This window comes from Oryzias melastigma, linkage group LG20 (genome assembly GCF_002922805.2).
Source record: "Oryzias melastigma strain HK-1 linkage group LG20, ASM292280v2, whole genome shotgun sequence".
In the NCBI taxonomy this organism is placed as follows: Eukaryota; Metazoa; Chordata; class Actinopteri; order Beloniformes; family Adrianichthyidae; genus Oryzias; species Oryzias melastigma.
In genome coordinates this window covers 12,413,497-12,437,740 of record NC_050531.1, presented here as the reverse complement: position 1 = coordinate 12,437,740, position 24,244 = coordinate 12,413,497, and the positions used below count along the sequence as shown (strand labels likewise).

General features: G+C 39.5%; 1 protein-coding gene across 2 annotated transcripts in view; it reads left to right on the top strand.

Moving 5' to 3' along the window:
* Window positions 1–24,244, top strand: part of cntnap2a (contactin associated protein 2a) — a 332,490-nt gene that overhangs the window by 223,820 nt on the left and 84,426 nt on the right. For both annotated transcript variants that reach the window (XM_024280015.2, XM_024280016.2), the window contains exon 15: window positions 1,884–1,968. In XM_024280015.2, the coding sequence (XP_024135783.1) occupies window positions 1,884–1,968 (85 nt within the window). The remainder of the gene's footprint in view (window positions 1–1,883; window positions 1,969–24,244) is intronic.

Here is a 24,244-nt window from a genome sequence, read left to right as displayed (position 1 = left end):
AATACTTTAATTGAGTACCAAATTGGTGATGTATGGGTACTGATATTTTGATACCTTTGTATTTATACTCCCATCACATTTGAGTGGGTGGAATGCTCCTGCCCCAGGTGGCAGACTGTAAGTATCTTGGGGTCTTGTTCACGAGTGAGGGAAGATTGCACCGTTAGATTGACAGACAGATTGGAGTGTCATTCGCTGTTATGCTGGTCTGTTGTGATGTGGACTGAGCTGAGTCCAAAGCAAAACTCTCAATTTACCAGTCAATTCTTAGACAAGTACTCACCTATGGTCATGAGCTCTGGGTCATGACGATAAGAGCGAGGTGCCGAATACAAGTGGGCAAAACAAGCTTCTTCCGTAAGGTAGCTGGCGGCGATCCCTCAGAGATAGGGTGAGAACCTCGGTCACCCGGAGAGCTCATAGCAGTCTTACCTAATAAAGCAGCTGCTGTTCTACATTAAGGGGAGCTAGTTAAGGTGACTAAGGCATCTGGTCCAGATACCTCCTAGATGCCTCCATGGGGAGGTGTTCTGGGAATGTCCCAATGGACAGAAGCCCTGAGAAAGACCGAGGACATACTAGAGACTACGTCTCTTGGCTGGCCTGGAGACACCTTGGAGTCCCCCCAGAGGAGCTGGAGAAAGTGGCCGGGGAGAGGCAATTTGGGGATCTTTCCTTAGACTGCTGCCCCTGTGACTATAGTCCCTGATCAAATAACAACCACTGCAAGACTGGTTGTATTAAGTCCTTCTTTGGAGGGGGGCTTGCAAAGGGAAGAATTACTTTTAGTAAGCAGACATTACTTGGTTGAACTCGATCTCTGCTGGAATAATTTTCTGCAGCTTATATGTAGATCCCTTATTAATTAAGTAATAATGAAATTCTGACAATCAAGGTTGTCTCAAGGAGCTGCATAAACAGCAATAAACTTTAAACAAAGACACATGGATAAAATTTGTCACAATCCAATTCAATCAAATACTTCTAGATCAGGGATAGGCAACTCCAGGCCTCAAGGGCCACTGTCTGCATGATTTCCACATATCCAAACCCTACTCATGACTGATCACCTAGTTCAGGTGTGTCCAGCCAATCAGAACTTGCCAGAGCAGAGTATGTTGGAAAACATGCATGAGTGCAGCCCTCGAGGCCTGGAGTTGCCTATCACTGTTCTAGATTGTTAAGATTCAATTTAGATTGGATGATTCCAGATATGCCAGACCATTTCAAGTGTATTTTATTAATACTGAGTAACTTATTGGGTGAGGAAAAAAACATTCAAATATAGTTATGTCCTTGTGCACGCAGGGGAAAAAAAGATATCAATGTTGCCTGAGTTTATCAGCTGTTTTTAAAAAAAAAAACCTGCACCCACTGTGCAAACTTGCTGGAGTATCAGTCCTGCAGATGTTTAACAAAAAATAAGCTTAAGGAGCATTTAAGCTTATGTCTCCATGCCTTGTCAACTGTGGTCCTTCTACATAAAGCTCAGACTGACTGAATCTGCTCTCCCATATTACAGAGTCAATACCCTAATCTTTCTAGTGAGAGGTTATAGATCGTGGCTGTCACTCTGAATCTGAGGCAAATTCAACTTTACAGGTTTTATTCCCCCATCAGGAGGAACAATATAAACTGCAATGTGTTCTTTTCTGTTATACAATATTACATAGTATCAGTAACACTTCAGTGTGTGTTTAAATATTCTTCCACCTTGATTTTTCAGACCCTACATTTAAAGGAAGCAAAGTTAAAGGAATGTCTTTGTTTTGTTGTGTCTTTTATTTATTTATTTGTTTTTCTGTCTTTTCATATCATCTATAAAACAGATCTGTCTGGGTGAATAAGATGAAGGTGAAAATCCGCTTGCTTGTGTTTTTCAGGTGACAGCCATCACCACCAGTGCAGAATACTGTGAACAGCAAATTGCCTACAGCTGTCGCATGTCCAGACTGCTCAACACTCCAGGTAAAGTCATGATGGCATCTTTATTCACCACTGACTCAAACTCAAGGAGACAGCATTGATAAAGATAGGAGACGGGCTGGATTTAGCCAGCCCCACTATGGGGTGCAGGTAGAAAATCTAGGGAGGGGGGCAATCTGGGTGAGTTCGGGGTGTCATTTCTACATATGTCTTGTAAGTCTTATGTTCAAGACTCTTTCAGAAACTACATTTATCGGGCTAGGGACAGGCACAAGCAGAAAACTGGTTTGTGGCTTGTTAAGGCTGCATTTATCTTTTTTTTTCTTTGTCTGACTATCTGTCCATTTGTGTAACTGTCCATCAATCCCTGTATCTGGCCTTGGATAGGAGGATTGCTTTTTGCTAATTAAAACATGGAGTTTTGGTGCTAAACAGAATCTCTGCAATTAAAAGAAAAGAACTCAATGCACAACAAATGGCTTTATTAGGTATGACTAAGTGACACAATAATATCAATGTTAGAGAAATTTTAGTAAGCAAGTGACCTACACTGAATCTATAGCCTTGTAGCCTCAGTAAACAGAAATTTGCTCAGTATTAGTCATCCATCTAAAGAATGACAGTGACTTTTACCATCTTTACAAGGGAATTTTTTTGTCTTGCTTCAAGTAAGCTCAAAAACTGCACACGATGTCTAGAAAGAATGTGAATACCTTGAATTTGTTTACCTGTGGTCTGTTTGGAATCAGCCTGAGTGTAATTTGCTCTATCCCCGGTTTTATGTTTGTTTGATTATTTCTGCTGACTTGTGAATTAGTTTGTTTGCAAGTGGTTTGCCTCTAAACGAAAGTAATAGATTTTTTGCTGTGGCTTCATGTAGTTAACTGCAACAAGCTTTTAACAGATTTTCTCAAAGGTTGGTTGCACAAGACGAGAAAGAGAAGAATCTTTCTTGTGTTGTTTTAGAATTGAGTCTACCAACCTCTCACGTCGCCTTGTGTAAAAGTGTGTGTGCTCCTCTCTCCATGCTCATTATCAACTACAGAGATGAGAGCTTTTCACCATGAGACTAACAAGCTTACTGTAATTGACCTCCTTTCAATTGTGTATTTTTTCTGTTAGCAAATGATGCACAGGAACACACACGAATGAAATATTTTGGCACGTGAACCGGCACACTGGAGCCCACCTTGGGGACAAGCCTTTAAAAACAGGAGCCTCTTTGCAATTTACGTGATTGATATGAGAGTGAGGCAGGAGAGCGCAAGATTTACTAGACCTATGTGTATAAATTGACTTATATTACTGTATTTATGAGGTCCGCAAGCTAGAACTACATAATATATTTGGGATTTGACATTTTAAAAAAGATCGGAATGCTGATACACATTATTTTAAACCTCTTGTCTGACTGATTAGCACGTTGTTTTATGATATCAGTAAGAACAAAAGATCAAGTATGAAACTTGTGTGTGCTGTTTTATTGGAGGGTACTCATGTGCCCATGTGCTTGAACCCATTGTCTCTGATTGACAATTGGTAAGTAATTGAAGACCATAAATTTGCAACTTTGCAATTAACTTCCGCTTCACCGAACAGCATGCATATATATGTATATATATTGTATATATATATATATATATATATATGTGTATTGTATATATATGTATTGTATATAGATATGTATGTATGTATATATTGTATATGTATTATATATATATATATATATATATATATATATATATATATATATATATTGTATATTTATTGTATGTATATATGAATATATATTGTATAATACAGTGGGAAAAAAATCCATGTAAGTTGCAGTGCAACGTACATGGTACAAACCAACGAATCATCCATCTATCCAATTTCTTAACTCGCTATTCCCCTTTCGGGGTCACTGGGCTGCAGGAGCCAATCCCGGTGACTGTTGGACAAAGGCAGGATACACCCGGAACAGGTTGCCAGTCTGTCATAGACAGATTTTTTATTATGCCGGTACAATGCAATTTCATTTATTTATTTTGAATCAACACATTAGTAGGAATAAAAATTAAGTAACATTTGTCTTTTAAACCTTTAACAGCAAGACCTCACTGGCCTTTTTTAGTTGAAAAGCCCAGGGCTGACTCACTTGGGGGTTGTTTCACCCGTAGTTGCAGGCAAAGAAAATATATTGCAGCCGTAGAGTGTAAGAACACTAAAGAGAACCAAAAGATATCATTTGGTGGGCAAAATTTGGCCCTTGGGCTCCACTTTGGGCACCCATGCTTTAGAGACATCAATAACCCATGAGGCATGTTCTTAGGCCGTAGGAGTTTTTGGGGGGTAAAATTTTCATTAACTTAAGAACCCAAAGTGAACCGAATTCAGAGAATGACCCAGACGGTAGTGCTAACTATAGCATCAAGGTAACTATAGCATTAAACTCTCAACTAAACTCTTTATATTGCTTAAAATCACCAAATCCATTTAATTTTTCTACCTCTGTGTGCCCCTGGAACAATTCCACAGGGCCTGGCGCTTCTTCTTCGGTGTTCCTGTCATTAGAAAATACTGATACACACACTACAGTGCCCTCTAGTGGTTGCTGCTATTTATCTTTTGTCTAACATTTATTTTTGAAGATGCAAAAAACATGATTTATACCGAGAAACATATCCCATATATGTATATATATAATGTTAACTTATGTTAATAATTGTGAGAACATGCCCCTTATGTAACCACAGAGAGCAAGCGAGCATACTGTCGGCAAGACCTTCATTAACCAGTTTACTCCTCATTCATTGCCTTGCAAGTTAGGGAAATTCAATTACCCGTCTGAAATGACACAGAAAGTAGGACTAGGAAAAAACATTTACCCAAAAATGTGCTTCATAAATTACATGTCAGTTCTCATCAAATTACATTGTCAACAGCGTTCCCACAACCACGCATGCACACATGTACACACTTGCAACTTCCACCAAATCTCATCTATTAGACATGGCTTGGCATTTTGAAGCTAGAGAAATCATTAAATACAAATTAGATTTTTCTGGTGAGACTCCCAATTTAAAACTTGGAAAGTTTTGGATCTGTGGAAGTCTATACTCACTTGTTCCCCCAGATTTTAACCCCTTCACCCATTCATCTTGGGTGAAAATAAAATGTATAAATAGTAGAGATTCACTTTTATTATTACTTCTTCAAATACTCTTCCCCTTCATTGTTTTTTTTCTGTATTTACAGGCTTACATTTCAACTCTGTCGTTGACGGGGCGGTGTGAGGCTCACTGGGAAATAAGACTGTCCATCAGGGGTCAACCTTAATAAGCCCAATTTGGATAGGTTAAATAAGATGGGCAAAAACAAAGAAGTTAATACGATTACTTTGTTACATATTCCCAGGAAGCATTCCTATAGCGAAACAAGTAATCTATCAGCCATACTTTTCTTTTTATAATAAAATATATTGATGATCATCGTTACATGTGCTCTGCGATTGGCTGGTGAACCATCCAGAGTGTACCCTACAGTAGGATAGACTCCAGCATTCTCGTTATTTTAATTCCCCAATGACAATTTTTTTGTCTTAAAAAAACATTCACAGTAATGTTTTAATTGTGATTAGGAAGTTTTTAATCAAAATCCCACAACCTAAATGTCTTAAAAAGCCTTTTTTTTACGTTGATCTGAAGACTTTGTTTCAAAAATCTCCTCTGAGGGGGCGTGGCTTTTGGAGCTGTGCTGAGCAGCTCTGCCCCCTTCACCAAAGACTCTTTTAGCTAATTATCAAATGTTTGTTGACGTTGCTGCATTTGCATTTCCGTTGTCACATCAAGAAGCTCTGTGGAGTGTTCTCGGTCCTGCTACCATACGTAACTCTCAAAAAATCCAGTGACGGCTGATTTGACCACAGAAATACAAACAGCAGCTCATTTGACTGCAGTCAATGATAAGATGCCATCTTCTCTATTCCGGCACCTGAACTATACACGCTAGCCGGCCCAGATGAGGGGTTCAGTGCATGTGCAGCAGAGCTGTTATGACGTAAAGAAGGCTCATTAATTCAAACAGACGCTGTCCAAGACAGTTTGATTGACAGTGATTTAAAAGGAGAAACACTCGGAAATGCAAAAACAAAATGATTTTTTTATTACATTTGTTCTTTTTCATAAGAAAAATACCACAAACACATATTAAAAACTCAAAAAACATGATATTCATGGGAGGGGGACCTTAATGATTTTGGAAAATGGATGGAAGGATATCTACGAGTTGCACAGACACTACACCAACAGTTTAGGATAAAGAAATAAAAAGTTGTATGTAAATATACAACTAACAGTAAAAAGAGCATGTACCAGCTTTCTGAATAAATAAACAAATGCAGAAAAAAATTAAGAACATTTGAGTTTGATGGGCTATTTCTTTGTTGTAATCATGCATCTATCTTGTAAATGGTTCCATGTTTTAAGGAACATGCATTTTTGGAATCAGCAGGCCAGCTGAATGTTTGGGTTAAAAAGTGCTCTAAATCTCCTCTTTTAGTGCCAACTAGCTTATTTTGCTGTTGCTTTTGACTCTTGTTTAGAGCTTCTGGTACCTCCAGCTGCTCCCAATTAGCTGCACCGGCAGCATCTCTGAGCTGGGTTCTGCTGCAGAGGTTAGACCCTACTTCAAGAATCAGCGTGTCACATTTGATTGATCTGTGTAAGGCTTGACTGATAGGAAAGCTTCAGTGTGGTCTTCCATAAAAAGAGAAAAAAATAAGAGTTTGGAAAGCCGCATCTCCAAACTGAAGTGCCATGTTCCCAGGAATATCGGAGTTGGATCTTAAGGAAACAACAACTCAACAAGACAGTTTGCAGTCAATGTGATAATTCTAATCCTAAACCGAGTGCACACAGCCAAACTCTGACCTCACAAAGCTGGCAGGATGTCTGTCATGACTGCCCCTTCGTCAAAAAGAAACCCGTGAGTACACATTGTTTTCCAATAAGAATGAGATTCCTGCTTGCTAAAAATACACTGATATCTCCAATCAAGTTCATATCCCAGCTACTATCCTCCTACTATCTCCTTATATTATGTCACCTAGCAGATGATGTAACTAAATAGGAGAGAAATGCAAAACCCCAGACATCATTAGAGCATATCCTTTAAAACCCAAGACGGCATTTCCTGAACGTTAATGTGACGCAGATTAGATGAACACGCAGATATGCACACACACATGGAGCCATTATTTATTAGTGACATGTGCATAAACAAAGACAAAGATACAGAAAAATAAAATAAGAAGAGCTTTTGTTAACTTGTGAGGATTTGTCTGTCTTTTTCTGTCTTTCCCTCAAGCAACTAATGGAAATATTGGAGGCATCCAGAGTAATGAGGGAAGAAATTATCAATCTAACAAATGATTCAGTTTAGCTCATTGTAGTTTACAAACTATTTAAAAAAATATATAGAGGCATCTTTAATTTTTACAGTCTACTTCTTGTAGGAGGAGCCAACCTATGAGCAAAATATACAAGAATGTATTGTAATTTTTCTTGCAATTTCAAGATCACAAAATTTATTTGAAATTTAGGAATATTTTTTCATGTTTTGAGTTTGGTTTTTACTTGCTAAAAAGTATTCATATTATTTTGTTTTTTAGTCTAAAACCCTTATTTTCCCAGAAAAATTAGCAGAAACAAGTCAAACATTAACTACAATTTTTGAAAACAAATTGACCCCACGAATCACACCCCGAATTCTTTAGTTAAGTGATACACGAAACAATTTTACATGGAGCACAAGAGATTAGAAGTTAGCCCTCGGTGTATGAGATATAAACAAGAAGAGGGTTAACGTAGGAGAAGATGAAAGCAAAACGAGTGATGAGAAATGAGCGCAGTTCAGGATAATGAGGCTCTGTGTATGCGTGGCGTTGTCACACTACATTTATTGGGCACCTCAGGTCTCACTTGCCTCAAAAGTAATTGCTAAGTCAGCCCCAGTCATATTCCACACGCATACACAAATTCCCTCACAGGTCTTGCATTGAACCTAATGACTTTATTTCCGCGGCACTGTCATGCCACTTGTTTATTTTTGCTCTCGTGTGTTGCTTCTGTTCATCATTAACCTTTGCGAAAGCAGCAGCATTAGGCAATGACTTTCTTTCCCCTTTGCTCTGCCTTTTATTTCGGCAAAAAGAAGAGGTCCTGAAAATGACGCACTGCTGTAAAATGGGATCAAGACTACAAAGGTGCCTCTCACCACCAAAAATAAGATACCTTTCATTTTTATGTTGACGCTCCCTCACAGTATTATCGTCAAAAGACGCATTTCTTTAGAAAAAAGTGTTTTGGGTGTTTTTAGCATGTTTATGTGGCCTTTTTGGAGGACATGTATAAAGAAAACCAGTCTTAAAGTTGTATTTCTGAGTATTGCTTTATTTAAATTTTGAATCAGGAGCAGACAAACAAAAAAACTAGCGCTGGCGTAGGTGCTACAATCAGCAGGCCACAAGCTCCCTGGTCTGCTCCTTTTCAACGCATCCACTTGTAGACAAAATGGATGCACGCACGTCTTTATTTTACTCCTCCGAGCTGGCTCGAAACTGTTCGACTCTGTAGCTCCAATATTGCTCCCCATTTTTGTTAAACTGTTATTGCTATGTTAGGTTTATGGGGGGCTGTAAGCTAGCGGTAGAGAGTGTAAAGAGGAGGATGATGGGAAAAGGGGGTTGGGCTTATTCTGCACTAACAGTTCCACTCAAAACTCAGAGGCAAAATACAAATAAACTTTGTCTAGAAAGAATGTGTGGGACATAGTTTCTAGACAAAGTGATGCACATTTTTTGATTTTGGTCAAAAGTGGCATTGAGTTGGACTTTTACTGCTTTAAATATGCAATTTATTTTGTCTGAAAAATATTTTGGTCAACTTTTTTGGCGAGTCTTAGATATTATGTTTGTTTTAAGCAGCTTTGTTTTCTCTACATTCCATTTTATCATACTCTGTGCATTGCTCTTTCTTTAGTACTCAGCTAATGTTCTGGTTACAGTTTCATTAATTTGTGAGAGGACTTAAGGCCAGAAGCAAAGAAAGAGGCTGAAAGAGAGCAAGGCATGCCTACGTGAAAGACAAAAGAAAGGAGAGCTATTACTCAAGCTTCTCTCATGCCACCCCATCTTCTCTTTTCTTACTCCCTCTCTCTTCCTGCCTCCTGTAGATTGACTCATCATTACCATGAAACAAGTCTTTATAAGGTTCTTTTGTTTAAACGCAGTAAGGAGTCTCTGACTGTCCTCAAGGTTGCATGTACGCTTTATGTCCCTCCCCATTAATAGCAGAGATAGGTGCAGCTTTGTTGTAAAATAGACTAAAATTATGTGTTTTTTGTATATATGTTGTAATTTTTGGAGAAGAAAGATTAACCTTCTGACCCCTCCCGAATGCTTTTCTGCATCCAGCTCACATTACACTTCTGATAAACTAATTAGAATCAGACCCTGCATCTGTAGCAGTGTTCGAACACATTGATTACTGATCCACAGTGGGGGGCGTCGTAAGGGGCGTAGCTGGCAACTTGACAGAACAAAATAGGATCATTTGTATCACTCGGGGCCACTCCATATCTGTTCCTTAAGAGAGACACTGGTTTGGTCCAGCACCCTGAGGGTATACTCATTCTCTGTAAAAGCTAAATTGTTGAATGTGAAACTTGTGGAACAAGAGACCATTATGTGTGCTGCTGCTAAGCAGAATTAGCAAGTTGTGTGGTGTAAAATGGTAAATGACATATACCTATATAGCACTTTTCCACCTTCCTTGAAGGCCCAAAGTGCTTTACAGTCACAGACCCACCCCCACACACACATTCACGCACTGGTGGCGATGACGCTGCCAAACACTGGCACTAACCTTCCACCAGGGGCAATTTGGTGTTTAAGGACACTTTGACACATGGGTGGGCAAAGCGGGAATTGAACACGCAATCTTCCAATCAGGAGTCAACTGCCCTACTGCTGCACCACGCCTCAGTAACCATTGACTGTAAAAGAGAACTGGGCTGAGTGAGCTTGACGTCACCCAAAAGAATTTCATCTTTTTGGAACCAGTGGGCACTTCCTATTTTAAACGTGAACGGGCAAGGGGTCATTCAATCTAGGTCTTATGTTCAGTCAATGGTGGTAAGCAGTTCTTTGTTTGCATTATATAGAGTTGGTATTTACTTTGAAAGTTTTAAAAAGAAATTGATCAACAAAATCATGACATGAAGTACACCCTTGTTGGTGTTGCCCCATTCAGCATCACGGTCTGGGATAATGCTGCCATGTGTTCAGTAGTTTGTTTAATCCTGTCACTGTTTACCTGAGTGTAACTCTTATTGCTCAAAGTTGTACATGTGTCATAGTTTGATAAAAATAATAATACACTTTACTTTTTGGCCCGAACCACAAGTCCATATCTGACAAGTTGAGAGTAAGAATGTGTTGTTGGAGCAAAGAAAAGCATAGAAAAAGTTACTCTTGCTTCGGGTTTAATTTAAAGTAACATCTTAAGTAATATCATTATTTTCACGATACACGTACCACATGGACAACAATGGTACATTCCATTTTCATGATAAGATGGCTGGATGAGCCACAAGGGAACTTACGTTCCTGCTCCCCATTAAAGATGCGGCAACCAACCAATCAACCAAACGCCTGTGACTCACGCCTACCAAGATAAGGAAATCTTGAACAAAATATGTGTACAATTAGGGCTAAACGCTAACCAAAAGTAACATGATCACAGCAAGCGTTCCTGAAAACACCGCTTGTGTATGAAACATGAGTAAAAAGCAATGTGTCGTGATCCAGCATGTCAAGATAATAGAGGAAAACCCTTTTGAGTCACCAGTTACTTGTAAAAGTCCTTCCTCCTTCCTCTTTGTAACTTCTTTATTAAAGCTGACACCACAGAAATAGTCCCCAGGTTTATCAGTGTTTCTTGTCCACACAGATTTCGTTCAACAGGTATGTTTTCATTTGTTTCAAACAAGGGAATTACTTCTCAGCTCAGACATTTGTCGCAGGAACAGTTTGCTGCTGCCAAGGGAGTTTGAGCACGTTGTCAGGGTTGATCTTCATCAAAACACAGATGAAAGGCCAGCAAACTGGTTCTTCCTTTTGATTCTACATTATTTATCTGCTTCACATACATTTACAGTCAAAATTGTGAACGTTCATAATGAAGAAATATCCTACAGTATATTAAGTTTTTGAGAAAACTTGCTAATCTTTAGATATAAGCAAATCAAGCAGGAACAGCGGCAGCATTTGAATTTGTTGTATTGATAGGCATATTATGGTCCTCAGATTTTCAGAGCTTCATGTCCAAATGATTGGGAAAGCTATTTCCATTAAGTGTCCATAAATCACAGCAATTTGAAGGATTCTGATTTCATAACTGAAGAACAATTGGAACATTTATGCTGAATTCACACCTGACACAATTTATGCATTACATTTGCATCTACTGCCTCTCTTTGGATGTCCATCAGATTTTCTGCTTGACGCCTTGCTGCCCCGGCCGTGGAACCGGTTACAAAAGTCTTTCGGGACTTCTTTTGTTGCCACGTCATGAAAACGTTGGATGGTGATGAGTGGGCAGCTTGGGTTTATATGTTTTGGAGAGCTTTACAAAGGGGCTAGCAAACACGTCACGGGTCTGAGTTCACCAGATCATTTAGAGTCTCTGCACCTGGGTTATGGAATTTTAGAAAAGTACTTCCGACTGTCTGTGGCCCAGTTAGAGCATTAACAAGAGAGGGGAAAGAATAAAACCAGAGGATCTTTTCATTATTGTCTTGATGAAAATAAAAACATCATAAGCCCATGGAGCTACAATGCAGCCAGGGCCGGTGGCACTCACTAGCTTTGCTGGACCGTGGCTTGCTAAGTTGTCTACCGGGCAGCTGGCTAGCATTGCGGGCTTGATTACTCTATCTCCATAGTATCACAAATGGGCAGACAGCTGGTCCCAAGTTCATTATTTCAGACAGGAACTAAGCAGAATTAAAGTCCACATAGCTAAATCAGGGTTAGACAGGCTGAGGTCAATCACAGCCATGGGAGCATCCAAGAAGAGACCAGAGTTGTCAGAGTCCAGGCAAGGCAGGGCAGGTAATCAGAGATAAAGCAGGGTCAGAAGATCAGGTCCAAATAGAAACGTTTACTAATGCAGGGTAGTACAGACAATACTTTGCACAGAGTGTGGCTCTGTGTTCTGCTTAAGAAGCAGGTGGGTGATTGTTAGATTGAAGACAGCTGGGCAGAATCCAGGAACCGTGCGCAGGGGTTGCTGGGAGATGTAGTGCAGTCAGTACTCTGGAGATGGCTCCCACCGGTGACCAGAGGATAGAGCGCTGACTCCTGACACATATGCTCTGTGACAGGCCGGTGACCTTGGGTGTATTCCGCCTTTGTACAACAGAAATCAGGACAATCTTCGACAACCCTGTGGCCCCATCGGGTCAAGAAAATGAATGGAAGTTCAGTATGGAAATTCTTGCACCGAATAGCCATTTTGAATCTTTTTTTCTACCCTTTGATCGAGTGACTGAAAATGTCACATCACCAAAGCTATCGTCAAATATTACCAAAGGGTAATATTTGACGATAGCTTCAATGTAATTTTAAGGTTCCTAAATTCCTCTCGGTATGCTACCTTTAGGTTGCATGGGTCCATTCAATTATACTCAGTGAATATGCTTGTATACAGTGGTCCTAAAGTCCAAATTACACCAACACATTTGATAAAACTAAAAACTTTATTGTCCAGTCAGTGATGTCCTATAGAGCCTACTTTTTCCAATTTTATTGTTTAATTTTTTTTATTATGATGTGTTATTAATTATTGCTTCATTTTGTTTTGATTTCTAAAATTGAATGCTTTATTTTTTTAATTATTTGTTTGTTTGTTTGTTTGTTTTTAATTGTCATTAATATATCTTTGCGTTCAGTGATTTGTTGGTATGTTTTGCACTTCAGGGCCACCGTACTGTAAGGACGCTGAAGTTTGAGAGCCATAAAACAGAACAACATAAACAAATATGCTTTGAAATTTCTAAAAGACTGGTGCAAAAATAAAATAAAAAGACTACAGTCTAAAAGAAATGACGGATCAGATTTGCCTTGTAGCTATAGATGTTTGACTTGAAGGTAAAAATATTGATTTTTGTAAACAACATTTCAAAATAAGTTGAACTTCAACCATCACTATTTTTCACATTTGATATGAATTGATACGAACTAGTTGACTTGTTTCTTTGTGGAATATGGATAATTCTTTTCAAAATTAGCCAATAAAAATCTTCAGCTATTCTATTTGTGGACTTTGAATAAAATGTTGATTGAGAGGCTTTTGTATGGTGCACTCATCTACATTTAGGAAATGTTCCTGTCTAAGCACCTCAGAGGTTTAATCCAAAAAGCAAAGTATTTCATCTTCAATCGTAAAACCCACGGGGCAATTGATTTGGATTAGGATCAAAGAGCAGCAGTGCTATCATGCAAAAGCAACAGACTTTGTAGTTCTACCTTTACAACAGAAAGCAGACTTGTTTGATACCATAAACATTATAATAGATAGAAATTTTAGGCTTCTGACTATACTGTCAAGGCGTCCTGTGCCAAAGTAATGTAGGCAAGAGAGGAAAAGAAAGACAAAAGAGGGTGAGACGCGGAGTCAGATGGATGCTGTGATACTCATTAACCCATTAGAGGGAGAAACAGCTGGACACCCACAACCATCTGCAGCATGTCTGCTCTCTAAACAAGGCAGCTTAACCTGATTTCACAAACTCTCACTGCTCATACGAAGGCTCCCACGCACAGAAGCTCTCATTTCCACACTTGGATCTATGAGCACTTTCCACTCCCTGTCACGCATCCACACACAAACACTGAACCTTCTTGCCCTCACAAGTTCTTAATTTTCCAGCTGTGTAGGCAATCGGCAGTGGGCAGTTTGTCCCCCTGACAAGGGTCACTGACCCAGGGGAGAGAGCTCTCTTTCTCCCCGCTGAATGCTCCGATGACTCAAGCGCATTCACTGAGATAAACACTCGAAGAGGGGGAGCAGATGGAGGAAGCAAGTGGCAGAATCTTTGGGTGGGAGGGAGTAGGAAATGAAGTAGAGATAGGTGGGGCTGCGGGAGGGCGGTAGAGAACGGGGAAATGGGACAGAAGGATGAGGAGACGCAGGTGAGTGAGAGGAGGACGGGACGGATGGAGACAGGTCAGGCAGGCAGCTTGAAGGGTGTAGGTGAAGATGAGAGCAGGGGATCGAGGTGTTGGGGGAGTGTAGTGAACCACAGCATGATGGATTACGATGTTAGCGGATAAGACGGGTGTTGAGAAGGGGCATGCTTGGCTTGTCAAGAGCAGCTTTTGTCAGAAAGCAAGATACACACACGCATGCTTGTAGTCAGACCAGGAGAAAAGAGGTGCATGCAGCAGAGACAGAACGAAAAAGGGAGAGAAGACTGTAACACTTCCATACTCTCTTCTAACAAACTGGGAGGGTGCAAAAGATGACTTATGCATTTGACACAATAAAAGGATCTAAAGATGCCTTTCATTGAGGTGCACTCATCTCTCAGAAAGTCTGTCTGTCTCAGAAAAGCTGAGTGCGCACACTCTGATCCAGTCAGAGAGGCAAGGTATACTCTTTAAGAACTACCTCTCTTTAGATATTGTTATAAGTTAGTCGCAACTGGTGGAGGGACAACAAGCTTCAGAAAATAAGTCCTGGTCCTCTTGTGCAGCACACTTTAAACCAAAAAACCTTTGTGCAATGTCAGCCCGTCAGCTGTAACCCAAAGTCTGTGAGTTGCGCAGCTCTCCTGCCACATATTTACTCATTTTATCAACAAAACTTACACTACTGACAGCTACAGGATAATATTAAAAGACAAAGTTAATCCACCATGTAAAAAAGCGCTCCAACACTCAAATTATGGCTTGAAATAGCATTGAAGCTTTGTTGAGTCATCTCGCGGGTCACATGTTGCAACTCAAATCCTTGTGAGTCACGACCCACATTTGAGTCATGGCCCACACTTTAGTTGCGACCCACGAGACTTGAGTCAAAACCCAAGAGATCAGCTCATGGAGCTGCTGGAGCCTGTCCCTGGTACCTTTAGTTGAAGACAGGGTACACCCTGAACAGGTCACTAGTTTGTCACAGGGCCGCACAACCACATACTCAGACATAGGGACAATTTAGCATGTTTTAGACTTGAATTCTACAGCCCTGAGAAAAGCCTGTCATTCATGTAGAGAACATGCAAACTCAGAAAAGGGTTTTGAACTGGACTTCTCACTGTGAGGCCAGAGTACCAACAACTATTAAACCCTCATGCAGCCCTGTGTTAAATACTAAAACAACCAAATAAAATAAAACCGATTTAAGTAACCAACTTCTAAGAAAACTTAAATATCTGCATTTACTGGGAAGAATGAATGGTAAATGGACCATAGACTTCAATATGACAAGATAAAGGGAACCAAATAAAAAATACATAAAGGAATAGTTTTATAAACTTGTCAGGGATTAGAGTTCAGAACTTCTATTAGTTTTTTGTCCTTTTTATATATATCTTGGATCACAATCTTCATGCAATCTACATTTTTGCTTCATGCATGCACTTTATCAGAATTTGCAAAGTTTATAAGAATACAAATGATGGACAATGCAACAATCTGTCTAGTGTCTAGTTGCTGCTCAGATTTATTTAGTAAACACTTGCATGTATTTGGGGTTTTAAAGCTTAAACCAGCATCCACTCTGATGTGCATTTAATTTACTGTCATTTTTTTGAGTCCCGTTCACAATAAACACCAACCTCTGGGGAAAATACATAACCCTTCCATTTGAGCGAGCGCTCGACATTTGACAGAACCACTGATGATGTTTCTGCCTTTTAAACAAGAAGAAACATCGAAAGAATCAGACCCAGGGGGTGAGGAGACAGAGAAACAGAATGACAGAAATTGGCCGTGTTGGTTAAGCCCATAACCACAGAGAAGAAACGTGAAGCTCTGGAAAAAGGTTCATGCATAATTTGTAACTGTCCAAACTCCTGCTGCAGTCCAAGCACACTCTGTCTGAACCAAAGGCAGTGTTCAGCCAGTAGCTTCAGTAAAATCTTGTGATTAAAAAAAAAACCAACGTTTTTACCAATTTTGCAAAGGAAATCTAATTCTAGGTTTGAAACAAGAGAAGTGACTATTTTGGGGCCAAATCAGTTTTTCGAGTGTCAAAAAAATTATTATTTTTTGAACTAACTGCAATGATAATCTTAGAGCAGAATAAATCAAAGGAAAAGCAACTGTTTTTTGTTCCAGCTTGCAGACCCTTACAATTTTAAATTATGCAAAGTATTGTGCCTAAATCATGTTCAGAACTGTGTTTGCCAGCTCAGACTAATCCCATCTAATTACAAAGAAAAGGGTTTGATGTGTTTCTCAGCCTTTCTGTACTGCTGTAGGTCCATTTCCCCCCTGGCTCACCAGTGCAGATCACACACTGTAGGTCCAGTTGGAACACTTAAGCGTCTAAAGTCCAAACTACTTCCTTAGCGGATAAAACAAAGGCAGCCCAGACTGTCTTTGAATTCATAGCAATAACAGTACAGAGATAAAAAACCTAAACAAGCAATGTGGGGGACTTAATCCAGGCAAATTTGTTCTTGCTTGCAAATGAAAGGGCCCTCCCGCAGTGACCTGAGTTCTTACACGCTTCCTTGCACGTCCAGATGCGCTACGGTCCCAGAGTTCCAAGGCTGAGTCAGTCACACAGTAGCAGCTGATTCTGCTGGAATTCATGAGCTTGGGCTAAACGGCACACCAGTCAGTAATATCCTCGACAAAAACGGACCCTGTTTACTGAAAGAAATAACTTTTAAGATTATATTTTAGGCTTGTAGTTGTCAAAACTGTGGGACCATCAGTGGGTTACACAGAGGGCTACAGAGAGACACTTGGAGACTTAAACAGCTATTTGTTCTGCCTCTTAAAATTATGCTACACTGATTATCTGTTTTTTGTCACCCTGCCACAGAGAACAGTTTATAACCTAAAGGATTAATTACCATCAAAAGGAAAAAAAGGCACTGAGGTGATTTGGCAGATTTTAACATATATTCATTATGTGAGCTCCTCACAAATTGCTGTGGTATCGATGGGAACCTCCCGCTGTGGCATCAGCAAGCAGCAAATTTTTTCCCCACTGAGAGTGGGACTGCAACTGTGTCACTGCTGTGAAAGGCAGAAGTTATTAACTGTGTGACTCAAATTCAATGGTAGCTAAACATCAAACAAAATTACAGTCAGCTCAGATATTTATCTTTTGGGGGTTAATCAGTTCTTGATAGATGAAGAAGTTTATAAATTTGATATGATGCTAAAAAAATGTGCACACATAATTCTTTCCATTCACTTTGAATTAATTAAAATACCTGATTCCATCGCTAATGACTGCTTTCAAACCTTAAAAGATGCTAGTTTATTTCTTCCATGACCTACATAACTATTGCATACAATACTCACAGTAAAGTAGGGATATTGTGATGTCATCTACACAGTATTTGTTTCACTTCACAGATTTTCAGAATAGGGAAGCAATTAGGTAGGTTGTTCTTTGTGTATACAGTGTACTTATTTGAGCCAAATTCTAAAAGAAAAACCCAATGTGGCATCAATTTCAACATTTTGAGGGTGTAAAAAGCTGATTTTGCTATTAAGTCAGTGTCAGCCTTCAGATGAGCAGTGCCACCTGGCCATATATTGGGTTGCTTGTAGACAGTCAGATGTTGCATCATCAGCAAACCTGCAGCAAGACACAGAATTACTGACAGAGTTTGTGGCATGACTATGTGACCTGGACAATGCAGTCATAGTCTACCGTCCTGTTCACTGGTGAGTGTTGAGTCACCTTACACAGAAATAAGGATTGTTGCTGGAGAGGGATACGCCAAGGTCAACATGGGTTGGCTTTGGTGCACGAGGTGCAACATTCTTTGCACAAAACCAGTTTGATTATTGTAGATGGCCCAGTCACTGCATATTCTTACCTCATATAACCCATCAATCCCACCAGCACACCCTGAACTTTCTGATCCTAGATTGATAATGCTCCATCACATTATACCAGAATTGTAACAGCTCAACTTCAGGAAGTGGGAGTGCCCCATTTGGTATGGCCAGCAATGTCCCATTGACCTGAACCCCATAGAATACATCTGAGACCAGCTGGGGCAGAGACTAGATGATCACATCTCTAAGTGACCTGGAAAAACTGCATGTGGAAGAGTGGAAGGTATTACCTCAAAACAACATCATGATGCTAGTGAGGAACTGAGAGATTGCTGTCATTGTGGCAATAGGAGCCACCACCAGTGTATGAATTTGTGTGTGAATGGGTGAATGGGTCTGTGACTGTAAAGCGCTTTGGGCCCTCGAAGGAGCATAGAAAGTGCTATACAAGTATACGCCATTTACCATTTAGGTAGAAACACCGACTATTGACATGGTCAAATGTTGTTATTTTGGGCCATGTGTATTTTTGCCATTGGCAGTATGAAGTGAAATGTACAGCATGAATGTTCTGCAGAATGCATCCATACATTTTCTTCTTATTTGCCGGTTATTGTCAATAGAACACACTTGTAAAGCTTTTTTTTTTGCGCTAATGAGCTTTGTCTACTTTTTACATCCATTCCATCACTTTAATCCAAAGCTCCTTTTGTCAGTAGATCATAGCTCTCTATCAAAAACTCTCTTGCACATCAATGAATGATGTGTGGTTCAGTACTTCTACTTCTACTCTACTCACACCGATTCGCGCAGCAGAGGCGGCCAGCTTCAATGTTAAGTCAATGGTACAGGCGCGCTCTGAGGCGTATTGAAGCCCAGCTGCACGATTTGAGCGAAGAGGTGCGAATTGGGCGGCGCAGCCAAAATTTAAATATCTGAAGTTTGACAGGTCGCTGCGTCGCATCTGTCAATCAGGAACTCAGCTTTGGGCATGTGATATTTTTAGTGGCCCAATCAGCGTGTAGAATAATAATCTAATACAAGGATTTTGTTCTGTCACACCATGGCGGTTCTCTGCCTGCAGCCAGCCTCCACGTGATATTTTCCTAATTTTCCTCGAAACAATAATAAAAAAATATACCCATTTTATGTGAATGTGCCTGAAGTCTTCATTCCTGCATTTTACCCAGACGTGGCTCGTCCTTTCAAAGAAATGCTGTTTATTTATTGATTTCGTGCAATGCCTGCATTTCTTTTCCTTTGTTTCCACTATGAAATTGCGCATTGTGTCAATTTCTTTAAAGAACCATAACTCGCCACAGGAACAGGCCATAAACTTGTTTTTTTTTAAACATTTTTTTTCTCTTCATGTTAAACCATTTGGGGGGGGGCATATGCTTGACACTCCTGATTTAGAAGTTGTCAGTTTCAAGTTTTGCAATCTAAAATAGAAAAAAAATATTTCCAATTGTAAATACACTTAGCTGTTTAGAATAAATACAATAAACACATTTATAATGAAGAGTCTAACCAACACATTTAATGCATGATTCACACATGGATAATAGATGAATTACAAAAGTAATAAATGCTTCAAATAAAACCAACTTCCTGTTGTTTTTGTTTTACTCTGGTTGATGTTTCCCTCTGGAGCCACTAAGACTGTTGACTATCCATTTGTGCCTCACAGTCTGTGCCATTACCGAAGCCCATTATTGGAGCTCCAGCCTCCCGACTAGAAGATGTTGCCGAGGTTATTTTCTTTATATGTTTTTACTTTAAGTTGTAACGCAAGTAAAGATCCTCTCCTCACCGGGAGTGCAGGGTCCATTTTTCGTGACTTGTGAAGTGGAAAATAGCACGCCATCAAAACACTGAGAAATAATGCAAGCAGACACTCTTGTCATGTCGCTCTTCATCCGTTCTGCCTCCATGTGAAGCCATTTTTATTCTCCTTGTTGTCAGCAACATTGCATGCTTACAACAGGCAACACAACAGGACTTGACATTGTCACTAAGCTTTCATCCGTTTCAGGCGGTGCTGAGGATGTTCATGCCTGTGCATACTTTTAAAGTCAACCTAAAACGGAAGAAGAGGGAAATAGACTGAAAATAGCTTAGGACAAGATGGATTGAGTGGAAGGAAATGATAATAATAAAACTCAGTAAAAAATAAAACAAGAAGAAAATATAGAGCAGAAAGATGCTAGTCAAACTCTTCGGTGATGATTTGATGATTGATGCCTCCCACTGAGCACTTCTGAAGGTAAAATAAATGCTGTCAATGTTTCATACAACATTCTACTGACTGCCTCTTACATTCAAGTCTGGAATTATCATAATCCATTTGCAAGGCTCACTGCAAGACCCACACTACGTGGTCTGTAAACTGAGATTAGATTCACAGCACGATATCAAGAAAAGTCTGTGCATGCAGATGTAGACGGGATTCTAAAAGAAAGTTTAATGTTGTTGGCCTTTAAAGGACGTGACCTATCATGGTGCTGCTTCAAGAGAAGATCACACTAAAGGAAAAAGTGAGTTTGCAACAAATTTCACTCAGAGGAAAATCAGTTTTTAATTAGTACCTGACAGAATAAGTTTTTATTTTACAGTGGCAGGTTAAAATGAGTTACAAAATAAAAAAATCAAGAAAAAACATTTTTAAAAAGTTGGACATTTTCCTTTTTAACTTGATTTGAAACGTTTTTAAAAAGCCAAAAACAAAATACTCTTAACAGGAGTGTATTTTTATGTTGTTGTTTTTAACCAGTGGCACCAGTTCACTAAAGCAATCAGGTTCCAAGCTCTCCTATGTGGTTTGAACCAAATAACTTGGTGAGATTATTAGCCAAGGAATGAAATGCAAAATAACTGTCAGTCTATCTTCATGCGACACCATACCTCATGGAGCTTCAAAGATCATAAGAACAATGACGAATCCGATTAGAACTACACCAGAGGGTTTTGCCATTCGTCTCAGAGCTGCTGGGCTCATAATCACCAAGAAAACCTTTAGTAAATAAACCGCGCCACAAAGGGTTCAAATCCTGCAGCGCCCACAAAATCCACCTTATCAAGAAAGCATGTTTGCAGCCACGTCTGAAGTTCACCAATGAACATCTGAATGAATCAGATGTGAACTGAGTGGAAGTGTTGTGTTCAGATTAGACCAAGGGTCATGAGCTTGTTGGCATCAACTTGCCTTAGAGGAGGAGAAATGCTGCTTAGAACCACAACACAGTTCCCACTGTCGAACATCAAGGCGGAAACATACTTTAAGATTCTTTGAGGGTCAACTGCACCACATTGAAGGGCGATGTACTTTTCAATCTAAAACTAACCTCCATCTCAGGGTATTCAAAATTGACTTTGATATTATAATATGAGAATGACCCTGAACACACGAAAGAGTAAAAAAAAAAAACAAATACGAAATTTAGCAAGAATTGCATGAAGGCCAACATACACACCAGGCATTTTACGTGCACTCAAGAGCGCACTAAACATACATTCTTGAACGCGCATTTAGCCATTGATGTTCACACTGGACAAGTAGGGAGGGGCTTCTTCTTCTTTTCTACTGTTTACTAGCTCATGTCCACCACCTACACTTGGAAGAGGCTTTATGCAACATGTTAAAACAATGCATATCTTGCAAATCTTGTTTCAGACCTTTTCATTGATAGCTCTATTAGGATTTATGAAAGACTATGGATGAATTCGAATTCTTCCTCTACTCGGACAGCTTCTCCCTACCCCTACATTTAGCCCTCCAAATGGAGAGTTATGGGGAAAATTAGGGCGATACTCCCACTTGATGACCCAACAGCATCTATTTTATGATTGTAATGTTATTAGCAATTTTTGGGAGATCCACAAAAAATACAATTCTGTTATTTACATACTCTAATATTCCATTTGGTTGTATTGACAAAGAAAAGAAAAGTCAGTTTTTATTCAACAATTTAGCTATATTTGATCATTTTTCATTCACAAATGTCGATTTTGGAAAGAAAACCCTTTTTGTTTTAATCTTTAAAAGTGATAAAAATAATTAGAATGCAAATAAACTTTTTAATTGTCAGTTTACCTGGAGTGATGTGATTTTTCCATTAATTTATGCATAATTTTAGTTGGGGTTATTTATGTATTGATGCCCCTCCAATTCAATTTAGGTTTCTGAGTACAGTTAGAATTTTTTTTTCCATTTTTTTTTAATATACCGGTATTTTATGTTGTTAATATACATAATCCCATGATTTGTAATGTCTACTATCTACTGTCAATTAAAAAAAAAGTCCCACTCGATGATGTCATCAATAGTCGCCTGTCAGCTATATTAGCACGAGCTGCTAGCGCTCATAAATACACATCTTTAGTTTTATAAATTCAAAAAGGTCACACTAAAACAAAAGGTCATTACTTACATTTAAATGTAAACTTCTATGCTTCAGAACACACCTGCATGAAGAAATGTGCTTCGCCTCCACTGAACAGCACGGCGTGGAACACCCTCACGGCAGAGGTGCTCTGCATTCCTCGACCGCGAGAGTTAGCCTTTTAAAAAAAGCTATTTCGGACAACCCTACCCCCACCAAATGCCCCAATAATTGTAGGGATAGAGGAAGAATTTGGATTCTACCTTGGTGTCATGTAATTCAAAACTGCAATTTTCAAACAGTTGGAACTTCCATGAATCAAAGGACTTCCATATGTCTCTACTAAATTCAAGCTCCTGATTGGTCAGAGTTCAACCTGGTTTATCTTGCAATGTGCTTTCAATGAGCATGTGCTTTGTACTTAGAGCCCGAAAACAGTCGTTGAAACTTGCGTAACTGCACGTGAATGCAATGTTTTGGAAAGAAGAAGCTTAAAACGAGCATATACGTGCAGCTACATAGGCTTTTCATTAGAAGTGACCGCTTGAACGTGCGTAGTCCAAGTCAATGTGAACGTAGCTTTAGAGGGGTCTCTCCATTCTGTAGACCTTCATCCCATTAAAAATGGGAGCTGAATGTTTGAGTGGCCAAATATCAACTGCGAACAGAGAGAAAATACAAAATACATCCTGAATATCAGACAATAATACCACCAAAGGGCATTCTATTTTAGGTATTGCTCGACATCAGGGATTGTTTAGAAAAACGTTTAAAACGATACAGATTGTGGAGAAAATTGTTTTTTAGGCATCAGCATGTGTGGTTTCCTAATGAAGGATTTCCACAGAGTTTCTCTGTTAAAAGGGTGCTCATCTATGGCTCCCAGCATGCCTCGGGCCATCCTCTCCAGTGTAAATTTGTGTATCATCTGTCATTAAGCCTTCTATCCCTGTGGCTGAAAGAGACCTACTGTTTCCTCAATGCTTGCCACCTCAGTGTTTCTGGAGCCAAAAAACAGACCTACAAACTCGGGCCTTTCAGTATCTTGTTGCAACAATTGCATAAAAAGCAAGACTCATACTGATTTTAGCATTATAAACTATAGTTTTGTCATTCTGTGCTCCTCAAATGCTTTTGCTATTATTCATTTAATATAAAAGAGTGTAAGAAATTGGCAGAAAGACGATGTTCCTTCTATTTAGACTTACATAACTTTCTGTGGCTGAAAAGTACATTTCTTCCAGCCTTTCTTTGGGAAATTATGCCATGGTTTATTAAAAAAGAACCTGTCAGTAAAAATGTTAATCTCTTTAAAGAGACTTTTCCAGTAACTTTTATCTGTTTAAAAGCAATCACTCTCTGTTTCTTAAAGCTGTTCTCGCCTAGAAATGAGCTTCTTCTGAGCAGGGAAGAACATTTTGTGCTTTATGTAATCAGATGTCCTGGAAGTCATTTGCTTGGAGTGATTGAACTCACTTTGACCATCCGCTAACTTTTTTAGGACAACTTGATTAAAGATTCCCTCTTTTTCTTCCAGGGCATGATGGCATAACTACATAGTTTGCCGTTGGAGAGTTGTGATGAATTGCAAAAGGCAGGGAATCGAAAATACTGCACTCCCTTTCCATTTCCCCTGGTGGTTAGCTGTGGTTGCTGGTGGGGTTGGAGTTTTGAGAAGGAGGATGCCGGCAGAGAAGAAAATCAGGCCCACGTCGTCACCCTCAAGGCCCAATGCTTCATCTCAATAAGCTCTAGAACAGTTGGAAATAGCATTTGGGATTTGAGCTTTGTGTGTGTACAGCATGATGGTGCAAGCATATGTAAGAGACTTTGCCCTTACAAAAAAAAAAAAAAAAAAAAAAAA